Source organism: Lutra lutra, chromosome 11 (genome assembly GCF_902655055.1).
Source record: "Lutra lutra chromosome 11, mLutLut1.2, whole genome shotgun sequence".
Taxonomy (NCBI): domain Eukaryota; kingdom Metazoa; phylum Chordata; class Mammalia; order Carnivora; family Mustelidae; genus Lutra; species Lutra lutra.
In genome coordinates this window covers 21,717,346-21,740,045 of record NC_062288.1, presented here as the reverse complement: position 1 = coordinate 21,740,045, position 22,700 = coordinate 21,717,346, and the positions used below count along the sequence as shown (strand labels likewise).

General features: G+C 37.9%; 1 protein-coding gene across 1 annotated transcript in view; it reads right to left on the bottom strand.

The window, feature by feature from the left end:
• Nucleotides 1-22,700, bottom strand: part of FBXL13 (F-box and leucine rich repeat protein 13) — a 258,167-nt gene that overhangs the window by 207,417 nt on the left and 28,050 nt on the right. Inside the window, exons 4-7 of the mRNA XM_047694145.1 lie at nt 16,216-16,283; nt 14,590-14,744; nt 12,475-12,584; nt 9,108-9,275 (exon numbers count right to left, since the gene is read on the bottom strand). Of these exons, the coding sequence (XP_047550101.1) occupies nt 9,108-9,275; nt 12,475-12,584; nt 14,590-14,744; nt 16,216-16,283 (501 nt within the window). The remainder of the gene's footprint in view (nt 1-9,107; nt 9,276-12,474; nt 12,585-14,589; nt 14,745-16,215; nt 16,284-22,700) is intronic.

Below are 22,700 nucleotides of genomic sequence, written 5' to 3'. Positions count from 1 at the left end.
GTGCAGGATGACATGCCATGAGATTGGACAAAAAATGCCTACCAGGGCAAAAACATCTACCAGGGATCTGTAAGCAGAGCAACTACTACAGTTCATATAGTATTGGGAAATTTATAAGTGGAGACAAATCAGAGTGGAGACATGTCATTGAACTCTTGGAGCATTCAAAAAAGACCCAGGAAGATCACATGGGAGGAGTAAGGATAAATTAGCCTTCAATAAAAGTTACTCTAGGGGCGCCTGGGTGGCTCAGTGGGTTAAGCCGCTGCCTTCGGCTCAGGTCATGATCCCAGGTCCTGGGTTCGAGCCCCGCGTCGGGCTTTCTGCTCAGCAGGGAGCCTGCTTCCTCCTCTCTCTCTGCCTGCCTCTCTGCCTACTTGTGATTTCTCTCTGTCAAATAAATAAATAAAATCTTTTAAAAAAAAAAAGTTACTCTAGATTTTCTTTAACCAAGCTTAAATATAAGCTGAGAAAATTAATATTTGAGTAAATCAGCTATCAAAACAAAATTCAACATTCCTTAAAGAAAGACAAAAATATCCAGACACTCAACAATGTAACTTACAAAATATCCAGCATGTAATTTAAAAAGTACTGTATCTGTGAAAAGCAAGAAAATCTGACACATAACCAAGAGAAAAATTTTTTAAAAATGTAAGCATAGAGAGAAATTACAGGGATAATAGACCTAGAAGAAAAGTCCTTTAAAGCAGCTTTTATTTAAAAAATGTTTAAGGATTTCAAAGAAAAATAAAGGAGAAAAGTGGAAATTTGAAAAATGAACCAAATAAAACTTCTGGAGATGAATATAATATTCATAGTGAAAAGGTTCACTGGGAAGACTTGATAGCAAATTAGACACTGCATTTTTTTTAGACTAAGGAAACACTATTTAATTCTTTTGGGGAGAGGCAGTCAACAATAACAACGACAAAAAAATCCCTACTATAAAACTAGCCAGACGCTACTAATGACCAATGATTTTCTTGCTATACACTATGAGCAAATTATTGCTTATTGTGCCTTTCCCTTTTCCATCTCTTTCTGAGATGCTTCTAAAGTCAAGATAGACTACATGCATTTTTTTCCTTTTAAAGTAGTTGAAGATTTGGGGCGCCTGGGTGGCTCAGTGGGTTAAGCCTCTGCCTTCGGCTCGGGTCGTGGTCTCAGGGTCCTGGGATCGAGCCCCACATCGGGCTCTCTGCTCAGCAGGGTGCCTGCTTCCCCTCCTCTCTCTCTGCCTGCCTCTCTGCCTACTTGTGATCTCTGTCTGTCAAATAACTAAATAAAATCTTTAAAAATAATAATAAAATAAAGTAGTTGAAGATTAAAGAGATTAACGAAAGCTAGTAAGAATTAGAAAACATCCTAATTCATCTTATTTTCAAAATTCAGCAACGCGTTGCTGGCTATATATTCCATGAATTATTGGTGTCTTTTTTTTTTTCCAGTTTTGGTGAGTAATGCTCTCTTCATAGGTGATTTGGACAAAAGTTAATGGCTTTTAAAGACAGTTTTGTGTGCAGTGTGCTGAACTTGCAGACGTAGCAATAAACGCTATTTAAAATGAAGCACAAGAGCACCTGGGTGGCTCAGTCCATTAAACACTTGCCTTTGACTTGGGTCATGATCTCAGGGTCCTGGGATAGAGCCCCTCATCACATCGGGCTCCCTGCAGGGCAGGAAGTTTGCTTGTCTTCTCTCTACCCCTCCCCCGCTTGTGCTAGCTCACTCAAATAAATAAATAAAATCTTTAAAATAAAAATGTAAACAAATAAATAAAATGAAGAAGCACAGAAAGAAAAAAAGAAGCTAACAAAAAATTAATAGGAATTAAATGACCTGTGGGAAAATACTAATTTGTCTAAGCAAAGTAGACATCTATGCCAAGGTGAAGGTGCAGAGGAGCTCTATTGGCCCAGAGCAGGGTATCAAAACTGGGGTCTATAAAGGACTATCCACTCAGTGGATAACCCTGCACAGGGTTTTGGAGTCCAAGATGGGTGAGGAATTTCCTAAGAAAGAATGGCTGGGAGGAATTTCAGAGCCCAGATGGGAAAAGGAAGGCAAATGAGGAAACATGGCTCACTCTGGGCTATTGAAGCCCCAAGGAAATGAGGTTCAAGAAGACATCTGCCCAGTGCAGACAGTCATAGAGTAAGCAAGGTGAGGAGGGCATCCATCCACGTGGAAGGATATCTCAGTGTAGAAACTTGGGGCCTAAGAGGGATGAGGAGGGTGTTCCTAATGAGAGGAAGGCAGAGAGGGAGGTTAGACCTGAATAGGACAAAGAAGGTGAAACAAGGAAAGAAAACCCTGTATAAGGGGCCAAATAGGATGTGGAGCGCGCCTCTGTGTGGGCAGATGGCATGGAGTGACAGAGTCTATGCAGTGTAAGGAAGGACAGAGTGTAAGTAAGGACAGAGTCTATGTGGTGTAAGGAGGGCATCCCCAAGGAGGGGCAGCTTATGCATGCATTGTCAGAGCCTGCATAGGACAAGGAGGGGATCTACCTAGGAAGTGCTCAGTATAGTGTGTCTTAGCCCAAAGTTAGTAAGGAAACCATGCAGTGGGGAAGGCAAGAGCCATATGGTGTCAGAGCCTGAGCCCGTAAGAGGGTGGCCTGGCAAGGGATGTCAAAGTCTGAGCAGAATGAAGAAAGGAGGGGATAGTGGCAACAACCTGTGTGACTGGTGACACACAGGGGGAATGGTTAAATAAGTAAAGATACAAAGAATAATGAAGGCTAGGATCCTCACTGCTGGAGGACACTGCAAATATGGGATAAGAGAGAATTAGAATGAACCTTATGGTCCAAAAATAAAACTGCAAGTATCTGTGTGCTATTTAGGTTTGTAGCTACTTAGTGTCTCTCATTTTTCCTACCAAGAAGACCTAAGGGGGCGTGACACTGCAATGGCAACGAACACAGCTAGTGCTCATGGTTTCTATGTACACTTGCCATTGAGAAGGATTTAGGGACTTTTGGAGAATGACTTATCCACGGTGGGACAAGGAAAGTACGAGGTGAGCCTGGGACAGCAAGCTGTGCTATAAAGTAAGGAAATACTGAAGAAATTATGATGATATGTCAAAAGGACACAGAAGGCAACTTGACTCTGTCCAAATCTAGGACAATTTGGGCACCAAAATAATTAGAGTAATGGATTATAACCCACAAATAAAATGGAAAACTGGGAATCCATACTGATGTAAATAAATAAACAAACTGAAATGAATAGGAATGCTTATATAATTTTAAAGTAGCCGTAACATACATATCATTTACAAAGGAGGTGACTGAATTGTAGTGAAGAAGCCTGACTGACAGACACCACTATCATCACGTGATCAAAGTGACCATCCCCAGTCATAGGCAAATCCAAATCCTGTCACTGATATGCTACAATGGGAGGAGCACAGAGTGATGTCCGTGGTATTTCTTTTTTTTTTTAATATTTTATTTATTTATTCATGAGAGACAGACAGAGAGAGAGGCAGAGGGAGAAGAAGGTTTCCCACTCAGCAGAGACCCTGACACAGGTCTCAATCCCAGGACCCTGAGATCATGACCTGAGTGAAGTCAGACGCTTACCCATCTGAGCCACCCATGTGCCCTGTCCGTGGTATTTCCAATGAAAATGCATAACCTGAGTATATTCTTGAGGAAACACCAAATAAGCTCAAGTTGAGAGATATTCCACAATAAAACGGACTTAATCTTCCTGTGAAGATCATGAAAATTAAAAGACTAAGGGGCCATTGCAAATGGAAGGAGAATTGAGGAGACATAGTAACCAATTGTTATGTGTGATTCTAGACTGGATTCTTCTGCATTACTGGGACATTATTAGAACAATTGGGGAAACCTGAACTAGGTTTGAGGATTTTGATGGTTGCCTCTAAGGGAATGCTCTTGTTCACAGGAATAAACCAATAGTAGTCAGCGGTGATGAGGTCTTATGTCAGCAACTTACTTTCAAAACTGTTGAGGAAATGTTCTCTGTACAGTACTTGCAACTTGTCTAGAAGCTTCAGATTGTTAAAAGTAAAATGTATTGAAAGTTTTACTTGTTTCTTACCAGTTTGGATGCCTTTTACTTCTTGTGTCTGATTGATGCACCTAGGACTTCCAGCACTATGCTGAATAACGATGGTAAGAATGGTCATGCTTGTCTTGTTCTTAGAGGAAAAGCTCTCAGTTTTTCATCATTGAGTATGATGTTAGTTGTGGGTTTTTCATAAATGGCTTTTATTCTCTTGAGGCATGTTCCCTCTAAATCCACTTTGTTGGGGTTCTTTTTTTTTTAATCATGAATGGATGTTGTACTTTGTCCAGTGCTCTTTCTACATCTATTGGGATGATCATGAGGGTTTTATCCTTTTGTTGATGTGATGTATCATGTTGATTGACTTCCGAATGTTGAACCACTTATGCATCCCTGCAATAAATTCCACTCAGTCATGGAGAATGATTTTTAATGGACTGTTGGGTTCAGTTTGCTAATATTTTGTTGAGGATCTTTGCATCTATGTTCATCAGAGATACTGGCCTACAGTTTTCTTCTTTTGTTGTGTCTTTGTCCGGTTTTGGTATCAGAGTAATGCTGGTGTCATAAGATGAATTTGGAAGTTTTTCTTTCCCTTCTATTTTCTGAAGTAGTTTGAGAAGAAGAGATATTAACACTTTTTTAAATGTTAGGTAGAATTCATCTCTGAACCCATCTGGTGCTGGACTACGTTTATTGGGAATTTTAAATTACTGATTCCACTTCATTGCTCATAATCAGTCTGTTCAAATTTTCTTTTTTTTTTTTTTCTTGAATCAGTTTTGGAAGGTTATATGTGTCTAAGAACTTATCCACTTCTTCTAGGTTGTCCAATTTGTTGACATCTTATTTTTCACAGTTATCTCTTATAATCCTTTGTACTTCTGTGGCGTTGGTCATTATATCTCCTCTTTTGTTTCTGATTTCTGTTTATTTGAGTCCTCTCTCTTTTTTTCTTGACCAGTTTGGTGGAAGGTTTATCCTTGCAAAGAACCAGCTCCTATTAATTAATTGAATTTGAATAATGAAAAAAAGAACCAACTCCTGGTTTCATTGATCTTTTCTATTGTGGGTGGCTTTTTTTGGACTCAATTTCATTTATTTCAGCTCTAATCTTTATTATTTCCTTCCTTCTACATGACATGAGACTATATATAGAAAAACCAAAAGACTTTACCTGAAAACTACCAGAATGAGTAAATGATTTCAGTAAAGTCACAGGATACAAAATTAATACAGAACACTGTTGCATTTCTATACACTAATGAAATAGCAGAAAGAAAAAAATTAAAAGCAATCCCATTTACAATTACATCAAAAAGAATAAAATTCCTAGGAATAAACCAAGGAGATGAAAGACCTATATTCCAAAAACTATAAAACACTGATGTAACAAATTGGTGATGACACAAACAAATAGAAAGATATTCCATGCTCATGGACTGGAAGAACCGATATTGTTTTGTTTTGTTTTGTTTTTTTAAAAGATTTTATTTATTTATTTGATGGACAAAGATCACAAGTAGGCAGAGAGGCAGGTAGAGAGAGAGAGAGGCGGAAGCAGTCTCCCTGCGGAGCAGAGAGCCCAATGCAAGACTCGATCCCAGGACTCGATCATGACCTGAGCCGAAGGCAGAGGCTTAACCCACTGAACCACCCAGGTGCGCTAGAACTGATATTGTTAAAATGTCCATAGTACCTAAAACAATCTACAGATTTAATGCAATCAGTACCAGAATACAAACAACATTTTTCACAGAACTGGAATAAATAATCCTAAAATTTGAATGGAACCATGAAAGACACCAAACAGCCAAAGCAAAACTGGAGGTATCACAATTCTGGATTTCAGGATATATATAGCTATAGCATGCAAACAGTATGGTACCTGCACAAAAATAGACACATAGATCAAGGGAACGGAATAGAGTCCAGAAATAAACCCATGCTTATATGGTCAATTAATCTATGACAAAGGAAGGAAGAATATACAATAGGGAAAAGATAATCTCTTCAACAAATGATGTTGGGAAAACTGGACAGCAACATGCAAAAGAATGAACCTGGACCACTTTCTTACACCATGCTCAAAAATAAACACAAAATGGATTAAAGACCTAAATATGATACCTGAAACTATAAAACTCCTTGAAGAAAACATAGGCAGTAATTTCTTTGACATTAGCCATGGAAGCATTTTTCTAGATATGTCTCCCCAGACAAGAAAAATAAAACAAAATTAAAATATTAGGACTATGCTAAAATAAAAAGCTTTTGCACAGTGAAGGAAACCATCAACAAAATGACAAGGCAACCTACTGAATGGGAGAAGATATTTGCAAATGATCTATCTGAAAAGGGGTTAATATCCAAAGTATTCAAAGAAATTATACAACTCAACATCAAAAAGACAAATCATCTGATTTAAGAATGGGCAAAAGATATGAACAGACATTTCTCCAAAGAAGACATACAGATGCCAACAAACACATGAAAAGATGCTCAGCATCATGGATCATCAGGGAAATGCAAATCAAAACCATAATGAGATATCACCTCACGCTTGCCAGAATGGCTAAAATCAAATGTACAAGAAACAACAAGTTTTGGAACCCTCATGCACTATTGGTAGGAATGTAAGTTGGTATAACCACTGTGAAAAACTGGAGTTCCTTAAAAAATTAAAAATAGAATTACCACATGATATGGTAATTCCACTACTTGGGTATTCACCCAAAGAAAATGAAAACACTAATTCCAAAAGACATATATATCCCTATGTTTATTGCATTATTTACAATAGCTGAAATATGGAAACAACTCAAGTGTCCATCACTAGATGAACGGTTAAAGAAGTAGTAGATGTACAATGGAATATTACTAAGCCATAAAAAAGAACAAGATCTTGTCATTTGCAAAACATGGATAGACTTAGGGGGTACAATGTTAAGTGAAATAAGTTGGAGAAATACACTCATATGTGGAATGTAAGAAACAAAGCAAATGAACAAACAAAGAAAAAAAAGGCAAACAAAAAATCAGACTTTTAAGTACAGAAAACAAACTGGTGGTTGCCAGAGGAGAGGTGGGTAGAGGGATGGATGAAACGAATCAAGCAGATTAAGAGCACACTTATTGTGACAAGCACCGAGTAATGCACTGAACTGTTGAATCATTACATTGTACACCTGAAACTAATAAAACACTATGTTAATTACACATCAATAAAAAATAAATAACAAAAGAAGGATGCTAAATAAAGTATAATTGACTATTTAAAGCAAAAATAATACATTATAGGGTTTATAAACACCTGGCGATATAATGCATGGCAATAACAGTGGGAAGCACAGGAGAAGGAAAATGAAAGCATATTCTTGTTAGGATATTACCTTATATGTAAAGTGGTAGAAAATTATGTGAAGGTGTAATCTGTGATGAATTGAAAACCCCAGCGCAGCCACTGATAAAGTAAACAAAGAAACTTTAGCAGTCAACAGTGTGAGAATTCAAAGACAAAACAACAGCCGTATCAGTGTAAGAAAGAGTGTGATGTGGGGCGCCTGGGTGGCTCAGTGGGTTAAGCCGCTGCCTTCGGCTCAGGTCATGATCCCAGGTCCTGGGTTCGAGCCCCACATCGGGCTTTCTGCTCAGCAGGGAGCCTGCTTCCTCCTCTCTCTCTGCCTGACTCTCTGCTTACTTGTGATTTCTCTCTGTCAAATAAATAAATTTAAAAAAAAAATCTTTAAAAAAAAAAAAAGAAAGAGTGTGATGTGGCTTAGAAAAACCACTAAGAATAACATATTAATATGACACAAAAAGAGAAATAACTAGGGCAAGAGTGCTAGGCTTGGTTATACAGAGCTCTGAAGCTTCTCTCACGGAAAGACTGTACAGACAAAACGGAAGGCAAGCGTCAGGTGTAGGAGGGAAATCTCTGATATGTTCCAGGCAAAGGGTTGATATATTACCAATATACAAAGAGCTATTACAAACCAGCAAGCAAATTATGGGAATTCCAATTTCAAAATGAACAAGATAGAATAGACACTTTATAAAGAGGAAATTATGGGCGAAAATATCCTTATCCTAACTCCACGCGATACATATAATGCTGGACTAGACATAGACACATAGATACCCTGTCCCCAAATAGAACTTGAGCTTAATTCTGCACATTCAGCAGGTTGTATTTAACGCATGGGATTTTATAATGTGAAGCTTTCATCAATCAGAATAAGGTGATATTTTATAACTCTTCTACGATTTCTCAGGCAGTCTCACAAAGAAATTATTTATCTATCAAATTAGGAGAGAATATAACTTATAGTTGGAATTATGGCTGATTTTTCAGAGATCAATTCAGTGAATTGTAAGCTGTAACTACATGATTCTCTCTATGAATTCACAATCTAGGGGAAAAAGATACTACAAATATTTCATCTAATTGAAAGGTGCACTAAGGGACACCTGGGTGGCTCAGTCGGTTAAGCCACTGCCTTCGGCTCAGGTCATGATCCCAGGGTCCTGGGATCGAGTCCCACATCGGGCTCCTTGCTCAGCGGGGAGCCTGCTTCTCTCTCTGCTTCTACCTGCCACTTTGCCTGCTTGTCCTCTCTCTCTCTGACAAATAAATAAATAAATAAAATCTTTAAAAAAAAAAAAAGAAAAAGAAAGGTGCACTAAGACAAGCCCATTTACATCCCAGAGTGAAGGCATCATGTGAAATTTAAAAGATTAGGGATTAAAAATGAAAAAGTGTGTGCTGCAGTAGCTAAAACCTGTTCCACCTTAAATGACAATGTATGCTTGAAGGAGGAATGTTTTCCCTCCCTTCTTATTTCCTGCAGCTTTACTTTCTCCACTTTTGATTGCTAGAGTCATCTTACAGCCATCCAAAAGGATGACCTCTAAAAATCTGAGTTGAACCCACAGCTAGTTGTAAAAAAACATGTTTCTTTGAAATAGGATTTCCATCATTCATGTCAGGTTTATAAAACCACTCTTTACATAAACATTGTGAAAATGACTAGTTACGATACATGAATTCATACGAACCTGTGAGATCACTCTTTCGGGGAACAGCGAAATGTCACATTCAGGAACCTTGCTTCCAAGAGAGACTTCAGACGCACTGTGTTCAGGAAATAGGAAATCTTCCTTAGCAACGACATTGCGTTTTACCTTGCTTCTCCATTTCAGCAACTGAAGTTCATGTTTTAATATCTGCCATGAAAATAACCGGCAAATTCCATGTCATCATTGTGAAGGTTAAATGAGATATGTATAAAGCACAGCACTTGACACCATGATAGAACCAAATAAACATTCTGTATTATTGTCATCCCCGCTGTGTAAACTGCCTTTGTCCATAGCAGGGCGATATGCTCCAGACCACCAGAGCATTAGAGATCATTCCCATGTGTTGTCAGACACCAGTGGCCTAGGCAGCAACCTCGATGATGTGGTCCAGCCTCCTCTTTTAGATGAAGAAGCTGAAACCCACAGAGTCAAGGTTCTGGTAATGACTGACGGGATATTTGGGGTATGGAAAGGTGGCGGTTAGCACAGAGATAAAAAAGGAGAGGCAGAGGAAAGCATTTGGGGTCTTGCCTGATTTACTGTTACAAGAAGTCCCCATTCTAATGCTGAATACGTTCCTTAAAACTGCATAATTAAGGGGCGCCTGGGTAGCTCAGTGGGTTGGAGCCTCTGCCTTCAGCTCAGGTCACGATCCCGGGGTCCTGGGATCGAGCCCCACATCGGGCTTTCTGCCTGGCAGGGAGCCTGCTTCTCTCTCTCTCTCTGCCTGCCTCTCTGCCTACTTGTGATCTCTGTCTGTCAAATAGATAAATAAAATCTTTAAAAAAAAACTGCATAATCGAGAAAAAGCCATAAGGATAAATAAATGTCACACACACACACACACACGAAAGAAGGGCACACGTTGGAGAAGATTAGCGCATAGAAGTGTTTCCTGCTTTCTCTGCGCAGCACACACCAGCCATGCTCACTTCACCCACTTAAGTGAATGATTGTTAGGCCAAGAAATCACATAGCTAGAAGTAAATGTTTTCTCTAAACACCCAACTAACTGTACAGTATACATCTATATGAAGGATAATACTACGTTATGTGTTATTATTTATATTAATATGTATCAACTATTGCATGCACCACATTATGCTCAGGGTATGGGGGTGATTAAGAAAACGATACTGCCTCCGAGATGTTCAGTTCAAGCGGGGTGTGAACGGGGCAGACTAGTCATGTATGTACAGTTGCTTATTTTCCCATTAGACAATCACTGATCAGGCTTGGGAGGAGCCAGGATCAAAATGCTAGCTTAGTGCACAGTGTCAAAAATCACTGAACAGGGGTGCCTGGGTGGCTCAGTCAGGGAGGCATCTGACTCTTGATTTTGGCTCAGGTCTTGATTTCAGGGTCTTGAGATCAAGCCCCACATCTGGCTCCCTGCTCAGTGGGGAGTCTACTTGAGATTCCTTGTCTCTCTCTCCCTCTGCCCATCCTGCCTCCCCCAATGCTCTCTCTCTCTCTCAAATAAATCTAAGAAGAAAGAAAGAAGGAGGGAAGGGAGGAAAGAAAGAGAAAGAAGGGAAGAAGGGAAGAAAGAAAAGGAAGAGAGAAAGAAAGAAAGAGAGAGAGAGAGAGGGAGGGAGGGAGGGAGGGAGGGAAGGGAGGAAGGAAGTAAGGAAGAAAAAGGGAAAGGGAGGCAGGAAGGACAGACAAGCAAGCACTGAACAAGCAGACTAAAACAGTGGTTACCTAAAGTGTAACTGTTGAACTGGCAACACTGAACATGAGCTAGTAACATTGAACATGTACTCTACAAATGCTAGAGGACATCCTAGAAGAACACCATGATACCAGTAGGGGACAGATTTGCAGAGAGCAAGAACTGTGCTTTATGCATCTCAGTGTCCTCTATAGACTCTAGCGCTGTTTCCAGCATAAATCTTTGTATACCCTCTTGGTACATGTGTAGTATCATCAGTGTCAGCTTCTGAACCCGTTAGCGGTGGGAGGGCATTGATCCTGCCCTCCACTGGGTGACAACTAAACAGGGAGTTTAATTTCTTATTTTTCTCTTTCTTATTTATCCCGACTTTGTCTTTTAAGACTATTGATAAAACATTACCTATGAAGTAATAGAACTAAAAAAAATCCATTTTTCTATGTCTGATCCTAATAGTTACTGTGAGTGTTCTAAAACAACATTAAGTAATAATGTATTAACAGCTTAAGCAAACCAGAAATATTTTTAAGTTTGGAGGAATTTGCTTGGGTCCTCTATTTTAATTGCTTTAAAGTGTCCCAGTTAAGTATGATCCTTTAGTTTAGCAATTTAAAGATTTTTATTTATTTATTTATTTATTCGACAGACAGAGATCACAAGTAGGCAGAGAAGCAGGCAGAGAGAGAGGAAGCGGGCTCCCCACTGAGCAGAGAGCCCGATGTGGGGCTCAATCCCAGGACTCTGGGATCATGACCTGAGCCGAAGGAAGAGGTTTTAACCCACTGAGCCACCCAGGCACCCCCATAAGTTTAGCAATTTAGTAATTTTTTAAATAATTTATATTATAATTTATTATATTGAAGGTTGAAAAAGAATAACAATCTAATCTTATCTAGGACAGAAAAATTTATTCAGTCTTTATCATATCAAATGGTTTCTCTTCCATTTTAATTTTTTTTAAAGATTTTATTTATTTTTATTTGACAGACAGAGATCACAAGTAGGCAGAGAGGCAGGCAAAGAGAGAGAGGAAGAAGCAGGTTCCCTGCTGAGCAGAGAGCTGGATGCAGGGCTTGATCCCAGGACCCTGGGACCATGACCTGAGCCAAAGGTAGAGGCTTTAACCCCTTGAGCCACCCAGGCACCCCTCTCTTCTATTTTAGACATCTATATCTATCTAAACACTTACTTCAACAAAATTCTTCGTCTTTACCAATAACTTTAAACAAAATGTTGAAATTTTTTCTCAGTGTTCAGAGTTGAAATGAAACAACAGAATTTATTAGAAAATATTTTTCGTAGCTGAAGGAAAATTTAAATTACTCAATTAAAAGAATAAAGACCCCATCAAAATTATATAATATTGGGACACCTGGGTGGCTCAGTCTGTTAAGCACCTGTCTTCAGCTCAGTTCATGGTCTCAGGGTCCTGGGATGGAGGCCCCCCACCGAGCCGTGCCTCTGGCTCCTCCCTCTCACTCTGTCTCTCCACCCCGTCCATGCACACACACGCATGCTCTCTCTCAAATAAATAAGTAAAATCTTTTTTTTAAGTGCCTAATATTCAATATTTTCACACTTTCCACGCATGGCATTATTATCTGAAGCAACATCAATAGAACAACCAAATTCAGTTTCTAAACAAATTAAGTTTCCGAGATACCATACCAGCTCCTCTTCTCTCTTCTTATACTTATGTTGAGCTTCATCCCTCCACCTGGTTAGGAGAGCCAATAGCTTGTAACGGCGGCACATCCTCCGTATCCGCACTAGTGTGACTAAAGAAAAGTTATTAGATTATTGTATATATATAAAGATGTTTCCTAAAAACAATGTTTAATATTCTATCATGTTTATAATACAAACTAATATTGTGTCTGGCGGGTTTTGTTTGATTTTAATTATATCTAAAATTAATTACTTTTGGCAGCCGTACATCTCTACTCCTGAAACTTTATTAACCTGTAAACATCACATTTGCCCTTGGAAATTGAGATGGAGGGATGCCTGGGGTGGCTCAGCTGGTTAAGTGTTTGCCTTTAGCTCTCATGATCCCCAGGTCCTGGGATCGAGTCCCACATTGGGCTCCCTGCTCAGCGGGAAGCCTGCTTCTCCCTCTCTCGTGCATGCTTCTCTCTCTCTCAACTCCCCCTGCTTGTGTTCCCTCTCTCGCTGTATCTCTCTGTCAAAGAAATAAATAAAATCTTAAAAAAATAAAAATAAAGATGTAATAGATGTAATAACACATCAGGATATATATAGGATACCTATCTTTTCTTTTTTTAATCAAACTGTTCTTTATAAAACCAGAACTCCTAAACTTAATCACAGAAATACAATTATAAGGTAGTATTCTGATTTAGTTAAATGCCCTATGATTAAATAAATTGCTCCATTTTATGTTTTAACCAAGGGTCCAAAGCTCAAATAACAGGGGTCAGGCCAGGAAGAAGGATGACTAAGGCAGGCCCTGGGGACACCAATGAAGAGGGCATTGGCTTCTTTTTTTTAAATTTTTTTTTAAATATTTTGTTTATTTGACAGACAGAGATCACAAGTAGGCAGAGAGGCAGGCAGAAGAGAGAGGAGGAAGCAGGCTCCCCGATTCCAGGACCCTGAGATCATGACCTAAGCCGAAGGCAGAGGCTTTAACCCACTGAGCCACCCAGGTGCCCCGAGGGCACTGGCTTCTTAACTGAAGCCAGTTGCTTCCTCTCTGAATTAGAGGCCCATCAATCTTACTTTAAAACCTTCAGAGGGCACCTGGGGGTCATTCAACTCTTGATTACCACTCTGGTTGCGATCTCAGGGTCATGAGATGGAGCCCCACCTCTGGGTATGGAGTCTGCTTAGGATTCTCTCTCCCTCTCCCACTTCCCCTCCCCACCCCACCCCATGCTCCCATGTGCACGCTCTCTCTTGCTCTCTCTCTCTCTCCCTCTCTAAAAAAAGAAGAAAAAAAAAACCTTCAGAGGGCTCACTGTGACTGAGGTACCAAGAGTAACTGATCAAGAGGAAATGATTCTCTGATTTGCAACAGCCATAAACCAGTATTTGGTAAGTGGCGAAAATCTGAGCAAAAGGCTGGGGTTCCCTATTCCTGCCTCAAAGATCATGTACATGCCCTTTCTATTTTTTACAACTATCAAGGATTTAAGGAAAGGAAAAATGCATTTTCTTTGTTTCCTCATGTATCCATTAAATGAAATATCTCTAAGGAATGAAAAATTCTCTGCAAGAAATAGTCAGTTTTGGTACCTATCATATACCAGCTTTCTCTGAGTAAAAATGATGATAGTAGATCTCTATTTATATTTGTACATATATCACACAAATCCATACAGAATTTTTATTTCAAACATGCCTGTTTTCTGTTACAAGAAAACCCTTTGAGACAAATCTCATTTAAATGTAAGACATTTAATTAGTGGCTTTTCATGACATTTCATGACAGTTCTCTGGACATAATAATAAATTCTCAGTAAAAACCGCTTAATCTTTTGTTAAGATTTTTATTTATCTATTTATTTGACAGAGAGAGAGACAGAGAGAGAGATCACAAGTAGGCAGAGAGGCAGGCAGAGCGAGAGGGAGAAGCAGGTTCCCCGCTGAGCAGTGAGCCCTATGCAGGGCTCCATCTCAGGATCCTGAGATCATGACCTGAGCTTAAGGCAGAGGCTTAACCCACTGAGCCACCCAGCCACCCGCAAACTGCTTAATTGTTAATTGCTGATTCTTTGAATAAGCAATACAAAAACTAACCGTTACTATGCAAGGATTTACCTGTAAGTAGTTTTTTTTGACCTTCTGTATAAGAGTGCCAGAGATGAAAGAAGTATTTTTGAAGTCTGAAATTGTCATATTCCCTCGCTTTTTCCATCTTTTCAGCCAGAAGTTCATCTTCACTTATAAGAGGTATTGCTATGTCTCTCCATGTGCTATAGGCAGTAAATACAGAAAAATAGTATTTTGATAATATCAGTGGCAATACATTCCTAACAAATGGAGAGGGAGAAGGAGTAACAATACCTCCTTTATTGCTTCAAATACCAAAGCATAGAAAGAAATTGTTCGATTATTGTTACTGTTCTAGCTACTTCTAGTGTTTCCTTTGAGCTTGTACTTCCATTTGTTATATTTCTAAAACCCAGTAAAGGTCTGAAATTCGGAAGGTATTTTTTGTAACCTGGTTTTTTTCAAAACCCATTTAGAGGTAAAACTAGACCTGACCTAAAGTAATTTTACCTCAGGGCGCCTGGGTAGCTCAGCTGGTTGAACATCCAGCTCTAGATTTCAGCTCAAGTCATGATCTTGGGGTCCTGGGTTCAAACCCCACAACAGGCTCTACACTCAGTGCAGATTCTCTCTCCCTCTCCCTGCTTCCCTCACACTCTCTCTCTCTAAAATAAATAAATAGGGCGCCTGGGTGGCTCAGTGGGTTAAGCCGCTGCCTTCGGCTCAGGTCATGATCTCAGGGTCCTGGGATCGAGTCCCGCAGCGGGCTCTCTGCTCAGCGGGGAGCCTGCTTCCCTCTCTCTCTCTCTCTCTCTGCCTGCCTCTCTGTCTACTTGTGATCTCTCTCTCTGTCAAATAAATAAATAAAATCTTTTAAAAAAAATAAATAAAATAAAATAAAATAAAATAAAATAAAATAAATAAATAAAGCTTAAAAGTAAACAAATAAAAATGTAAAAACCTGAAGTAATTTTGCATCAAAAACTCTCTGGACTTGACACATAGCTATTCGTAGTCTTTTTAAAATTTCATTTCATAGATATTTCATTTTATATACATATATAACATATATAATAGAAATACTAATATGTTTTAATATGTTTGATTCCAAACATGCTGCCCCAGACACCACTGAAGATGTTATATAATACATAGAATGTGTAGAAATTACCTCTGTAAAATTTTTTTAAGAAAAAGAATCTAAATTTCGAAACATATCTCCAAGGGTTTCAGATGAAGGGATTGTAGACTTACACTTCGAAAAAAAACAATACCTTGAAGAAGTAAAGAACGTATTTTGCTAAGTAAATGCTAAATAAAAATAAAAGAAATATAGAATGCAAAATGGTGGGGCGCCTGGGAGGCTCAGTGGGTTAAGCCACTGCCTTCGGCTCAGGTCATGATCCCAGGTCCTGGGATCGAGCCCCACATCGGGCTCTCTGCTCGGCAGGGAGCCTGCTTCCTCCTCTCTCTCTGCCTGCCTCTCTGCCTACTTGTGATTTCTCTCTGTCAAATAAATAAATAAAATCTTTAAAAAAAAAAAAAAAGAATGCAAAATGGTGGAAACATGATTAAATAGATAAAATCAGAATGGCCAAAAATGAGTTGTTCTTCCTATAGAGAATATTAAGAATAAAAACACAAGGGAATAGGATGCGAAAATCACATTCTTACCAAAAGTGGGTCTTTACTAAATGTCCAGTATAAAAAGTGCATGCTTTTATCATCAATTCCGGAGTCATCTAAAGTAAATAAATAAATTAAATAGCACACATTAGAAATAAATGGAATGCAGAGGCCAACTCCAGAAGATACAGAGGAAAATGAGAGCAATATTTGCATTGGGCAGTAGGGAGATGGGAACAGATTAGAAGAACTACATGCCATTTATATATTTTGTAACTTTATTGTGTATGTCCATTATCTGTTTTTCAAACATTAAAATCACAACTTAAAATTTTCTCATTATATTGTATTTACTTTAAAGCATTTTAAGTAGATCTATGGTACTATTATTGTCAGGTGTATTGTTAGGAGTATAGAGTTGTGGGTCTGCTGGTCACCATTAAACTGAAAGATTTTGCAATCTTAAGAGTATAAAATGAAATTTTCTTTAAAAAAAAAAAAAGCTTGCCTCACCAAACAGTAATAGGAAAGCCACATAAATTAAAATTTTGGAATACGCTGAAAGAGATGCAAATTAATTGATCACTTGCAACTATTCACCATAACATATGTTAACATGTGCGAACAGCTAACTGAGGATTCCTGAAATCATCTGTACCTTTTGTACCTTCTTTAATGAGTAAGATAATATCATATTAACACATTTGTTATATGTACATGGTACTGGGAAGTGCTAATGGTGTTATTTTTTCTCAGGTTATCACCACCTTGTTTATCAAACATGTGGCCACATCTGTTTGGTTCAAATCTATACCAACTGCCCAGAACTCTGAATTCTGATTTTCAAAGACAAATGTGTTTCTCCTTTGCACACTGCTGTCAATGCTTTGTTGAGTTAACAGATACAACACACACACGTTAATCATGGGGCTATTTTAAGCGTATAACAAAGGCCCATCAACCCCCTGATATTCTGCCTGATGTTCAATGACATTTGGAAATCACCAGCTTGATGGCGATTATATGCAGATTATTCTTGTGGTGAGGGAGATCATAAATCATTGAAGTCATTTTACTAAAATGACAGAATTGTACTAAATTCTGATTTTCATAAGCGAAAGGAATCCAGACGAACCAAGTAGAAGTATTGGGGATATCACAGCAAGGTAGAGCTAAAACCAGGAAAGGAATGAAAATGGCAGAAGTAAAGACAAATTTCCTCTACAATACGATTTTCTTGCTCTGCCCATTAGCTGCTAAATTTCCTAAGATTAAACTTTTTTCTCTAGAGGATATAACCTGGAAAGAACTATATAAATATCTACAGTAAATGGCATAGTTCATTTTAAAATGTGCATATTACATGATCAAATGAATGAAAACAAAAATTATTCAGCCAGTAACTCTTGAACTCGAGTTTTCTAATAATCAACTCTTTAAATCAGCATAAAAGTGTTTTTTCAATTCTCTTCTTGAAAGAACTTAATGTCCTCATGAATCCACACACAGTTTATATTCCAGAAGAGTTTGTCATTCTAATATTCTTTTATCAAGAGTTCCTTTCCCTAAGTTCTTTTTTTTAAATTTTTAAAAAAGATTTTATTTATTTGAGAGAGAGAGCAGGAGCAGTGGGAGGGTCAGGAGGGAGAAGCCAGCTCCTCCTTGAACAGGAAACCCTATACGGGACTCAATCCCAGGGCCCTGAGATCAGGACTTGAGCTGAAGGCAGACCCTTAACCAACTGAGCCATCCAGGCACCCCTCCTTTCCCTAAATTCTTATTTTAATTTCACATATATTGTTCTCCCAACAAAACAAAACAAAACAAAACCACTAATAGAATGAAAATAGCCACGGTTTTTCCTCATTGTTGGCATCCTCTTGTTTTCTCCAGAGGGAAAATAGCTTTAAGAAAGTGCTCAACAGGGACTCTGCTTCTCCCTCTCCCACTCCTCCCCCGCTGCTGTCCTCTGTCTCTTTCTCAAATAAATAAAATCTTTTTTTTAAATAAAGGACAGAGTATGTGTGTCAAGGCACTGACCTGCAGTAAAGGCTCAAGCCCAGGAATGCCCCACCCCCACTTGGGGCCACGCATGCATCAGCGCCACTGGGGTTCAGCAGCACCTCTGGCCAGTCTCACCATCAGACACCCGCAGGGACACTGTCACATGGTTCTGCTTCCACCGTTCAACATCTTCACTACGCTCCAGCAACGTGCTACTTGAAATATTTGTATTTATTATTATTTATTATCATTGTATTATTACTATTTATGTATTATCATTGTTGCAATATAGTTGACATACAATTTCTATTAGTTCAGGTGTATAACAAAGTGATTTAAAAATTCTATACATTACTCAGTGCTTACCACAACTAGTGTGGTAAACATCTGTCACCATACAAGATTTTCACAATGATATTGACTAGATTCCCTATGCTGTGCTTTTCATCTCCAGGACTTATTAATTTTCTAACTCGGCGCTTATATGTCTTAATTCCCTCTGCCACTTCACATATTCCCCACACACCTCACCTCTGGCAACTATCAGTTTTTTCACTGAATGTATGACTCTGTTTCTGTTTTTTGTTCGTTCGTTTGTTTGTTAAACAAAAATAATTTGTTAAATTATTAATTTGTTGACTGTAAGACTCTGTTTCTGTTTTTTGTTCGTTTGTTTATTAAACAAAAATAATTTGTTAAACAAAAAATAATTTTGTTAAAACAAAAAAAATTGTAATTTTAAAAATACCATCATTTCTCCTGGGTTTTTTTTTTGGAGTCCACATGTAAGTGAATTCATATGGCTTTTGTCTTTCTCTGTCTAACTTACTTCCCTTAGCGTAACAGCCTCTCGGTCCATCTGTGTTGTCGCAAATGGCAAGATCTCATTCTTTTCAAATGGCTGGATAATATGCCTTCATATATATGTACAACCATTTATCTTTATCCATTTATCTATTGATGGACACTTGGGTTGCTTCCATATTTTGGCTAGTATAAATAATGCTTCAGTAAACATAGGGGTACACATATCTTTTCAAATTAGTGTTTTCATTTTCTTCAAATAATCACAAGTGGAATTAATAGATTATATGGCATTTTTAATTTTTTTGCAGAACCTCTGTACTGTTTTCCACATTAGTTGCACCAATTTACATTCTCACCAACAGTGCACAGGGCTTCTCTTTTCTTCACATCCTCATCAACGCTTGTAATTTCTTGTTTTCTTGATACGAGCCATTCTGACTGGTGTGCGGTGGTATCTCATTGTGGTTTTGATTTGCATTTCCCTGATGATGAGTGATGTTGAGCATCTTTTCAAGCATATGCTGGCCATCTGTATGTCGTTTTTGGAAAAATGTTTATTCAGATCCTCTGCCCATTTTTAATTGGAGTATTTGTGTTGTGTCTTTTGGTGTTGGGTTGTACAAATTCTTTATATATTTTGGATTTTAAGCCCTATCAGGCATGTCATTTGCAAATATCTTCTCTCCTTCAGGAAGTTACCTCTCCATTTTGTTGTTAGTTTCCTTTGTTGTGCAAAACTTTTTATTTTGGTGTACTCCCAGTAGTTTATTTTTGCTTTTACTTCCTTTGCCTGAGAAGACTCCATAAACATGTTGCTAAGGTTATTGTCTAAGAGATTACTGCCTGTTTCCTCTTAGAAGTTTTATGATTTCAAGTCTCACATTTAGGTTTTTAATCTATTTTGAGTCTATGTTTGTACATGGTGTAAGAAAGTGGTTCAGTTTCATTCTTTTACATGTAGCTGTTCAGTTTTCCCAAAACCATTTGTTGAAGAGACTGTCTTTTCCCCATTGTACATCCTGCTCTCTAAACTATACTTTCATGGTTCATTTCTACAGTTTGTATATTCCTGCCTCCTTTGTCACAGTTTGACAGTGTAACTGTGGGTTTATTTCTGGACTCTCTATCCTATTCCCTTTATCTATGGGTCTACGTTTGTGCCAGTACCATACTGTTTTGATTGCAATAGCTTTGTAATATATCTTAAAATCTGAGATTATGGTACCTCCAGCTTTGCTCTTTCCCAAGATTGCTTTGGCTATTCAAGGTCTTTTGTGGTTCCATACAAATTTTAGTATTACTCCAGTTTTGTTTAAAAAAAAAAAGTGCTATTTGTACTTTGATAGAGATTGCATTGACTATAGATTTCTTTGACTATTATGGACATTTTAAGATTACTTCTTCCAATCCATGAGCATGGTATGTCTTTCCATTTGTGTCATCTTCAATTTCTTTCATTGATGTCTTATAGTTTTCAGAGTATAAGCCTTTCACCTCCTGGGTTAAGTTTATTTAAAGGTTATTTATTCTTTTGATGCAATTGTAAGTAGAATTGTTTTTTTATTATTATTCTCTTTCCACTACTGTGTTATTATACTGTGTATACAAATGCAACAGATTTCTCTATATCAGTTTTCTATCCTGCAACTTTAGTGAATTCATTTATTAATCCTAATATTGTTTTGGTGGAATCCTGTGGTTTTCTACATATAGTATGATGTCATCTGCAAACAGTGACAGTTTTACTTCTTCCTCACCAATTTGGATGCCTTTTATTTCTTTTTCTTGTCTGATTGCTGTGGCTAGGACTTTCAGTACTTTGTTGAATAAAAGTAGTGAAAGTAGACATCTTTGTCTTTTTCCTGATCTTAGAGAGTGGCTTTCAGTTTTCACCACTGAGTATGTAGCTGTGGGGTTTTCATATGTAGCCTTTATTATGTTGAGGGGTGTTTCCTGTATATCCAGTTTGTTGACAGTTTTATCATAAATAGATACGTATTTTGTCGAATACTTTTGCATCTATTGAGATAATCATGTGGTTTTTATCCTTCTTCTTGTTAATGTGATGCATCATTTTATTTATTTATTTATTTATTTATTTATTTATTTATTTATTTGACAGACAGAGATCACAAGTAGGCAGAGAGACAGGCAGAGAGAGAGAGGAGGAAGCAGGCTCCCCGCTGAGCAGAGAGTCCAATGTGGGGCTGGATCCCAGGACCCTGGGATCATGACCTGAGTTGAAGGCAGAGGCTTTAACCCACTGAGCCCACCGAGGCGCCCCTGTGATGCATCATTTTTTATTGATTTGCTAAGATTGCATCCCTGGAATAAATCCCATTTGATTGTAGTGATCGATGCCTTGAATGTAAGATTGAATGAAGTTTGCTAATATTTTGTTAGGGACTTTTGCATGTATGTTCCCCAGGAATATTGGCCTGTAGTTTTCTCTTTTTGCAGTGCCTTTGTCTGGTTTTGGTATCAGATTAATGTTGGTCTCATAAAATGAATTTAAAGCATTCTTTCTTTTTCTACTTTCTGGAATAGAACATCTCTAAATGTGTGGTAGAATTCACCTAAAAAGTCCCAGACTTCCATTAGTTGGGAGTTTTTGGATTATTGATTCAATTCAATTTCATTACTAGTAATTGGTCTACTCAAGTTTGCTATTATTTTCTGATTCAGTTTTGGTAGATTGTATGTTTCTAGGAATTTGTCCATTTCTTCCAAACTGTCCAATATTTTGGCATATAATTTTCATAATATTCTCTTATATCCTTTGTATTTCTGTGATGTTTGTTGTTATTTCTCCTCTTTCATTTCTAAAAATATTTACTTGCATCCTCTTTTTTTCTTAATGAAACTTGCTAAAGGTTTATCAATTTTGTTTAGCTATTCAAAGAATCAGCTCTTGCATTCATTGATCTTTTCTATTGATTTTTTTTTTTTACTCTCTCCCTCATTTATTTCTGTTCAAATCTTTATTATTTCCTTCCTTCTATTAATTTGGACTTTGGTTTTGTTAGTCTTCTTCTTTTTTTTTTTTTTTTTGTTCTTTTCGGTATAAAGTTAGATTGTTTATTTAAGGTTTTTCTTGTTTCTTGAGGTAGGTCTATATTATTGTAAATTTTTCTCTTGGAACTACTTTTGGTGTATCCCAAAGATTTTGCACCATTGTTTTTCCATTTTTGTTTGTCTCTATGTATTTTTTTATTTTTGGTGTTTGGGTTTTTTTTTTTAAGATTTTATTTATTTATTTGACAGAGAGATCACAAGTAGGCAGAGAGGCGGGCGGGGGAGGGTGGGAAGCAGGCTCCCCGCTGAGCAGAGAGCCCAATCTGGGGCTGGATCCCAGGACCCTGGAATCATGACCTGAGCCGAGGGCAGAGGCTTTAACCCATTGAGTCACCCAGGCACCCCTATTTTTTTATTTCTAATTTGATTTCTTCTTTGACCTATTGCTTCTTTAGTAACACAATGTTTAGCCTCCATGTGTTTGTGTTTTTTCCAGGTTTTCTTTTCTTGTAACAGACTTCTAGTTTCATATCATTGTGATTAGAAAAGATGCTTGATATGATTTCAATCTTCTTAAACTTATTAAAGTGGCATATTATCTATCCTAGAGAATGTCCCATGTGTTTTTGAAAAGAATGTGTATTCTGTTGTTTTTGGTTGAGATGTTCTGTGTATATCTCTTGAGTTCATCTGGTCTAATGTATTGG